The sequence below is a fragment of the Capricornis sumatraensis genome, chromosome 3 (genome assembly GCF_032405125.1).
Source record: "Capricornis sumatraensis isolate serow.1 chromosome 3, serow.2, whole genome shotgun sequence".
NCBI lineage: Eukaryota > Metazoa > Chordata > Mammalia > Artiodactyla > Bovidae > Capricornis > Capricornis sumatraensis.
The window spans coordinates 176,637,594-176,646,038 of NC_091071.1; the positions used below are offsets into that span (position 1 = coordinate 176,637,594).

The 8,445-nt window shown below is 54.8% G+C and overlaps 1 protein-coding gene across 1 annotated transcript in view; it reads right to left on the reverse strand.

Annotated features, from left to right (window-relative positions):
- The window catches only part of VWA5B1 (von Willebrand factor A domain containing 5B1), a 46,862-nt gene extending 39,000 nt beyond the window's left edge, over positions 1-7,862 (reverse strand). Inside the window, exons 1-3 of the mRNA XM_068968520.1 lie at positions 7,724-7,862; positions 5,377-5,551; positions 3,906-4,154 (exon numbers count right to left, since the gene is read on the reverse strand). Of these exons, the coding sequence (XP_068824621.1) occupies positions 3,906-4,154; positions 5,377-5,551; positions 7,724-7,862 (563 nt within the window). The remainder of the gene's footprint in view (positions 1-3,905; positions 4,155-5,376; positions 5,552-7,723) is intronic.
- Positions 7,863-8,445: the final 583 nt, after the last annotated feature.

Genomic DNA, 8,445 nt, shown 5'->3' on the forward strand with positions numbered 1-8,445 from the left:
GCTCGGCCGTGGGACAGTTCACATAGCGTCGCATCACCTCTGGAATCCCTGCTCTGTCTCTGGGAGCTGGGGACCCCTGCCTGAGCCACTCCTCCTCTGAGTCTTGGTTTCCTCGTTGAATAGGGATCATGATGACGCAGCTGTCGCTCGTGAGTGCTTAGCAAAGTCATCTGGCCCTCTGTCTGTTGTCCGTCACCCGGGCTCTCATCCCGCTCTATTTCCCTCCCTTCCACAGCCTTGCCCTCTGAGGTTTTTGTTCTGAATATGCACAGAGCATTGTAAGACACACCATGACATTTGGTTGAAAAAATGGCATTGTGTTAGGAATCTCATTCAGCGGCTTCCCTCTGTTTTCCACCCAATGCTGTGTTTTAAAGGTCTGAAAACCAAAGTCTTTGCTGCTGCTGTGATTCAGCTTGTTTCCCTGGCGGCTCGTCGGTAAAGAATTTGACTGCCGATTCAGGAGACTCGGTTCGATCCCTGGGTGGGGAAGATCCCCTGGAGGAGGAAACGGCAACCCGCTCTAGTATTCTTGCCTGGGAAATCCTATGGACACAGGAGTCTGGCAGGCTACAGTCCACGGGGTCGGAAGAAGTCGGATGTGACTTAGCGACTAGACAACAACAATGGTACGACCTGAGGGCCTCTGTTATATTGCCCTGGTTTCTTCCTGCCTCCACCTTGCTGCGTCCACAGGCCACCCCCAAGAAGATCCTCGTCTGTGTGCCCTTTCTGGATGTATGGAAGGATTTCTCTGGGATCCCTGGGTCAAAGTGCACACATCAAATACTGCCAGATTACTTTGCAAGGTGTCTAGGCCCGTGTTCACTTCCACCGGCAGTGAACGAGAGTTTCCCTCCTCACCCTCACTAACATTTGGTATGGCCTATTTTTCTTACTTTTTCCCATATCACTCTATCTAAGCCACTTTTTCCTTGGAATTTGATGCAGGCAGGTGTCTGCAGCCCCCGCAGTCCCAAGGGTGCCTCTGTTAACTCTTTTCTGCTAGAGTGGGCAGGAATCAAAAATTTATCAGGGCCACCTCAGGGGAGCTGTGCACTCCCACGTGTCTTGTTCCTTGACCCACTGAGGTCTGAATGTCCCCAGCTCTGCTAGGTCCTGCCTCTCAAATGTACCAGGCTTGCATTTACAAATGCACTATGGCAGCGTTTGCACAGGAGACCCACGAGCTGTGTCCCCTGGGCCAGCACTGGCTGGTGCCAGCAGCCTCTCTGTTGTGCCAGCGAGTGTCCTCAGCCTAGACTTCGAGGCCCTCCATGATCTGACTCTGGCACTCCTCTCCCGTTTGCGACGTTCATACACGCCTTCCTGCTACTCTTCAAACACACCAGGCCTGGCGCTGCCTCAGGGCCTTTGCCCTTCCTCCCTGCTCTACTCCCGGCTCAGAATGTTCTCCTCCAGATGATGTGCATGGCTTGCTCCCTTCATTCAGATCAGGCCTCAGATGTTGCTTCAGTTCAGCTCAGTTGCTCAGTTGTGTCCGACTCTTTGTGACCCCGTGGACTGCAGCAAGCCAGACCTCCCTGTCCATCACTAACTCCTGGAGCTTACTCAAACTCATGTCTGTCAAGTCCGTGATGCCATCCAACCATGTCACCTTCGGTCGCCCCCTTCTCCTCCTGCCCTCAATCTTTCCCAGCATCAGTCTTTTCAGTTAGCCAACTCTTCCCTTCAGGTGGCCAAAGTACTGGAGTTTCAGCTTCAGCATCAGTCCTTCCAGTGAACACCCAGGACTGATCTTTAGGATGGACTGGTTGGATCTCCTTGCAGTCCAAGGGACTCTCAGGAGTCTTCAGCACCACAGTTCAGAAGCATCAGTTCTTCGGCGCTCAGCTTTCTTTATGGTCCAGCTCTCAGATGGTGCCTAAGCCCTGTCTCTTCTAACAAGCACCCGCCGCATCTGTCCGTCTCCAGCCTCAGTAGTGTTTGTCTCCATAGAACTCATCACCTAACATATGACATATGTATGAGCTTATTTCTTTATTGTCTGTCTCCTCCATTAGCATGCTAGCTCCTTAAGGGCAGGGACCTTGCCGCTCTGGTTTACTGCTGTATTCCCAGCACCCGAAACAGCGCCTGGCCCATGTGTGTGCTCAGTCCCGTCCCACGGTGAGTGTTTAATTGCTGTTTGTGGAATGACTGAGGTGTGCCCTCCAGGCTGGCCCCTTATGGGAGGTTGCAGTAACCTCTCCCCGCCAGCCTGGCCATCAGTTCAGTTCAGTTGCTCTGTCGTGTCCGACTCTTTGCAGTCCCATGGACTGCAGTGCGCCAGGCCTCCCTGTCCATCACCAACTCCTGGAGTTTACCCAAACTCATGTCCTTTGAGTTGGTGATGCCATCTAGCCATCTCATCCTCTGTCATCCCCTTCTTCTCCTCCCCTTTCCCAGCCTAGCCATGGATCATCCCTTTAACCTGTGCTGTCTAGGAGTCTGTTGACATTGTTCTCTGTGGCCCAGTGGGCACGTGCTCCCAGCTGTCCCCAGAGCCCTGCAGAGTATGTGTATGAAACTCCTGGGTATGTACAGTGTTTCTATCTTCCCAGATTTCAACTTGACTCAAAGATTCAGGACAAGAGTAGGGGCGGGGGAGTTAAGGAGTTTGTTATTTAGTCACTAAATCATGTCTGACTCTTTGCTACCCCATGGACTGTAACCTGCCAGGCTCCCCGTCCATGGGATTTCCCAGGCAAGAATGCTGGAGTGGGTTGCCATTTCCTCCTCCAGGGGATCTTCCTGACCCAGGGATTGAACCCACATCTCCTGCATTGGCAGGCGGGTTCTTTACTGCTGCGCCACCAGGGGAGACCAAATGGTAAGCTGCCTCAAAAGATATCTCCCGTACGCAGCAGGCCTCTTAAACCGGGCTTCCTCTCTCCCTGTGGAGGAGGCGCTGGTCCCCCGGGTCCACAGGTGGGGAAATAGGAAGATCCCTGATCTCAGCTGCAGGTGCCTCAGGCTGTGACCCCCTTTGCCCTCCTCCCCACCGCCGGGGAGAGTGCAGAGAAACTGCTGCAATGTCCGACCCGACCCTGTTGAGAACCGTTGTTAGTGGCTCCTTATTGCTCTGGGGAGCAATGCAGAGCCGGCCAGGGCCGCAGGGTGTCCTGTATCTCTGCAGCCTCTTCTCGTATCACCTGTGCCTCAGCTCCTCTCTCGGGCCCCGTCCCTGCTGCCTCAGGGTCTCTGCCCCTGCCGCTCCACCTCTAGGAACGTTTCTCCCTGTGCCTCATCTGTCTGCCTCCTGGCTCAGCCCTCAGCTGACATATCACTCTTCCGAGAAAACGGACCTGGCCCCTGGACCGCCAGGGGTTGGGTCCCTCTTTTCTATTCTTAGCCAATGAACGTCTCTTCCATTGCACTTTCGCATAATTAATTATGCACGCAAGTTCACAAACAGTTCACATTAGTTGTGTTATCGGCTGGATAATGATCTCTCCCACCAAGTTCCGAAAAGGTCAGGAACCGTGTGCGTTTGTGCCCTCTGTGCTCCTAACAGCCCCCAGTGTCTAGCACATCGCGCGTGCTAAGCCGTGTCAGTCATGTCTGACGCTTTGGGACCCCATGGACTGCAGCCCGCCAGTCTCCTCTGTCCCTGGGACTCTCCAAGTGAGAATACTGGAATGGGTTGCCATTTCCTTCTCCACTAGCACATAGTAGGTGCTCCAAAAATGCCTCTTGAGTGCATTTAAGTATAAAGCCTGGATATTCTGATCCCAATTCCAACACTTCTGATCAGTACCAACATCAGGCATTTCAGGGAGATTCTTTGACAGTCTTTGAGAGGTGGCAGCTACAGAGCTTAGCATCACCGCATATCCTTTCTCTTCCCCCACACCTTGACCCCCCACTCCACGACCCTGGCCTTATCTGGCAGGGCTCCTCACCCGTGGACCTGCTGGCTGGGGGAGCTGGTGCTCTCCATGCAGAACTGGGGCACGGTCGGGGCACAGACAGCAGGCAGCTGGACCCGCACGGCCCCGCTGGGCAGCGTCGGGAGCTCCGAGGAGGTGCTGACGAACACGGTGACATTCTCCATCGGGGCGATGGTCCCCAGGTTGACCACAAAGAGGATCCGCTCCAAATCCTCATCCAGAGCCACCTTTCCTGGTTGGCAGGAAGGAGGGATAATGGAACGTTTGCAGAGTGGTTCCTACGTGCCAGGCCTGGAGTCAGGGGCCATGAGCCCCTTCTCTCTCATCCCCTCTAAGCTTGCTGTGTGTTGGGTTAGCTTGTGCGCTGATGGGAAAACTGAGGCTCAGCGTGGGGGCGTAATGAGTTCAAGTTATTCAACAAAGAACTAATTTCTTGAACCAGGATCTGAACCTATGCGGGTCTGGCGCCAGGCCTGTGTACTTTGCACTGTGCGCTGCCGGGAGTGGAAGGCTGGGACCCACTCACCCCGATGGAGGATCACATCTCCATCTTCAGACTCTATGTGCCCCTAGGATTTACACTGGAACGTCTCGCCTCCCTCAGAATCCATGCTGTTTCTTTTCATCTGAAAGGCCCATCCCTCATTATTTCTTAGCCCATCTTATCCATCCATCCAACCCCTCTACGAAAACCTCCCTGGTCCCAGTGTGGCCCCTTCTTTTCCTCCTCTGACATGACCTGGACCGTTTTGGGCATGGCCATGTTCAACTTCCTCTCGCAGTCACTCCCTGGCATGCCCTGGCTATTCTCCCAGGCTGCGGTAAGTCCTAAACTCTTGGGGGGCAACTTTGCATCTTACACAGCGTGGGTGTTCAAAGATTCTTGAACATCGATGGTCAGGTGAAGAAACTTCATTTCCATCACAGATCCAATAGTGAGAATCTTTCATATCTTATGATCCTTGGTCTGGACGCAAGCCTTGGCTCTGCCACTAACATGCTCTGTGACCTTGGGTGGGGCACTCCCTCTCTGAGCCTCAGTATCCTCCACAGCAGGAACCCATGGCCGTTGTGTGAGTTCCGACTCTGCATCAGTGACAGTGACGAGCGTTCTGCACGCTCTTTGTTGAGATTTCAGTGGATTATTAGTTACATTTTACAAAACAAGTCTTCATTTCTTATCTAAGCTTGCAAGCAACAGGGCTGGCAGTCAAATCCCGGTATGACTCATTCTACAACCTCTGAGCTTAAATGATAATATGCTTTTCTGGTTGTTAGAGATGTCTTAAATACCCTTCGCTTGCCTCTTTGACCCTTACCACTCTTTCCAAGTGAGAGGAGAAACAATTGCCTGTTTTACAGACAGGAAGGTGAAGTTCAGAGACGTTACTTACTGGGCCGCAGCCACGCAGGATTCCCGACTCCTCGATCCCACTGCTCCCCTTTCGGTCCGGCGAGACTCCAGCCACGCCCAGGCCCTGCCACAGCCCCTCCAGCCCTCTTACCTGTGACGGTCGCGGCTCGAATGCCGGGAGCCTCAAAGTGGCCGCCCTCTATTTTGGCTTTGTCCTTGATCTGTACCGTCACAACGCGGTCCCCAATGACCGCCTCAAAGCCGATCACCGTGGTGTACTCGTCCAGGGGGTACACGAAGAGGCCTGGCAGAGCAGGGCCCAGGGTCATGGGGTGACCCAGCGCCGCTCGGCATGCCCGCCCCCCTGGCATGGAACCAGAGCCCCTGGCCTGCCGTGTGAGGGCACCGTGGCATTCACTGCCACTTACAGGGCTCCCGAGGGGTCTCGGGCTGGGCGCCCCCCGACTCCAGGGCTGGACAGGATGCGTAGAGTGGCAGGCTCCGCATCAGTGGCGGGGTAGTAAAGGGACGCTGCTCCCCCATCCCAGCCACCTCTCACTCTGCGCTGAGCTGCAAGCTCACCACGGCCACCCAGTACTCTGCCCACCTGCCCCACCCTCGCGGCCCCAGGGAGTAGAAAAGAGAATGAAGAGACCGAACCTCTAAAACAGGCAGCCTCATCCACCCGCTTCAGGAGCTGCACTCACCGCGGGGTGGGCACCAAGATTCGCCCCTGGTGGCCCTGGCCTGGGGCTGGTCTCTGCTGCATCTTTGGGAGAAGGGGGCGCTCGTGCGGATGCCTACGTGGACCCTGGGCCTCTGAGAAATGTAATGACCACCTCCTCCCCAGAGCATCTGCCTCCACCTTCATCCCAGGTTTTAGATTCCGCCATCCTTCTGGCTCCGCTGATGTGGCCAGGGTTTCTGATTTCTCAAGAGAGAGCGGCAATCTGGATCTCTATGTGACCTGTTGTGTGGGTCTAACAAGACACTTCTGTGTGGTGGATTATCACCCGTGGTGCCCAGGAGCTGGTCTTTGGTCTTTAGGACTAGGGTTCTAATCTGAGCCCTGCCCCCTGCCCCAGTCTGGTGACATTCAGCATCTCGAAACCTCAGAGCCCTGTCTGAAAATGGGGATGATAGAGTCAAACTCAGGGTCCTTATGAAACTGGGAGGAATGCCCACCGGTTACTAAGCTCCATCCCCCACAGTGTGCGTCCTACGTTTTCATGCCTCAGTGCCACGCTTCTTACACTTTGAGAAAACATGCGTCACCTGGGGGAGGGGGTGGGTCTGGTTAAAACGCAGATTCTGATTTAGTAGTTCTGGGGCAGGGCCCAAGATTCTGCGTTTCCAACCAGCTCTGGGTGATGCCGATGGCTGGGGGAGCACGCTCGGAGGACCGAGGTCTTATCTCATTTAATCAGCCCGCTAACCCGGGGGCAGCACAGTGCCAGGACCCTGACGAGCTCTCCATAAATCCCAGTTTCCCATCCCTCTGAGCCTCAGTCTCCTCATCTGTAAAATGGGGGCACTGGTTTTCCCGCACATGGAAAGCTAAAGGGCTGTCTTACAGCTGTTCAAGTAATACAGTCTCTTCGGTTCCCCATCAGCCTCACGTTAAGCTATCCTCTGTAGGTTTCCTGAAACAGAGGGACCGGATCTTTGTTCTGCCTGGAAGATTTCTGTGGGGAGGAAAGTTTCCCTTGTAGGTTTCTTTTGGGAACTCAAAGGATTTCAGACACTCAGGTCAGGTTGGAGGGTTGGTGCCCCAAGAGGTGAAGTTTGGGAGTTAGGAGGCCCCCATCACTGTGGATGAGAAGGGATGTGAAGCGTAACTATCATTTATACAGGACCTTCCTGGCCAGGCTTCCGGTAACTCCCTTCCTTACATGCAAAGACAAGAGCACAATTTACAAACAGCTCTCGCAGGGGAATGTCAGTACATGCTCCTGACTGCCGAACACCAATGACTCACATTCGCAGACTGTTTTCCATTCCACGCTGCCCTTCCTCACGCATTACCTCATCTGCTTCTCCCTCAAACCCTGGCATCCAGACAAACACGGGAGCATCCTGATGTCGAGAAGGACTGCAGCTCCCCCAAGGTCACGGGGACAAGAGCCACGCTTAGCACTGGGAGCTCCTGGCTTCCAGTGAGTCCGGATACCTCTCCTCCTGTGAGACTCCCTGGGGGATGTGGAGAACTGACTATCTGACTGGTGGGCGTGATTTGTGGACATCGGTAGGGCTGGGACAGGGCTGGGGTGCAGCCCAAACCTGGGTTCAAATCCTGACATGACTTGCCCCCAGCTTTAAGACCTGTTGGGCAGAAATGGCATTCCTACTTTGCAGGTGGGTAAACCGAGGCTCAGAAAGGTGACGTGACTTGTCTGATGTCAGTTGGCTGATGAGTGTCAGGATGGGGGATTCAGCATACCTGTGGCCCTGGGGAAGTGCCTGCAGGGACCCTTACCCTGGAAAGGCTGGGCTTCCAGGTTGCCATAGGTGAGGGAAGCGGTGAGCCCCAGAGCATAACCGCTGACGAAGGAGGTGACGTCGGACGAGGTGAGGGGCAGGGCCGCCCCTGTGATCTGGTTCAGCAGACCCGGCATCTCGCGGGCTACTAGGCCTTCAGGACCTGCAAGAGGTGGCAAGGCAAGAAGTGGGGAAAGGCCCCCTCCGATGCCGCTCGGCTCAGTTCTCCCCCTTCAGCCTCCACGGACAAGCAGAGCGTCATTTTCTCCATTTCCCCCCAACCACTTCCCGCAATGACGCTTGACCACCCTCAGAAGAGAAGGCGTGATTATGCCCTCTGTTTTCACCTCACAGTAGAGGAACTGAGGCCTGCAGACATGAGGCCTGGCTGGATGCACGTTGTGGGTCCCCCAGCTCCTACCTCATCCCTAGGTGTGACCTGTGTGCTCTCAAACCTCTGTCCTTGCCACACTCTATCTGCAAGGCTCAGCCCGTGAGCCAAAATAAACGAGCCACCGCCAACTGCCCTTAGGTGTCAACTCAGGGCCCCCTTTGCAGGGAAGCCAGTCCACCCGAGCCTTCTCACAGAGCCTAGCTTCTCTCCTTCCATCTGTCGGGATCCATCCTGTCTCCATGAGATTACGTTATCCACGTCTATCATCCCCTTTAGGAGAAGGAAATGGCAAGCCACTCCAGGATTCTTGCCTGGAGAATCCCGTG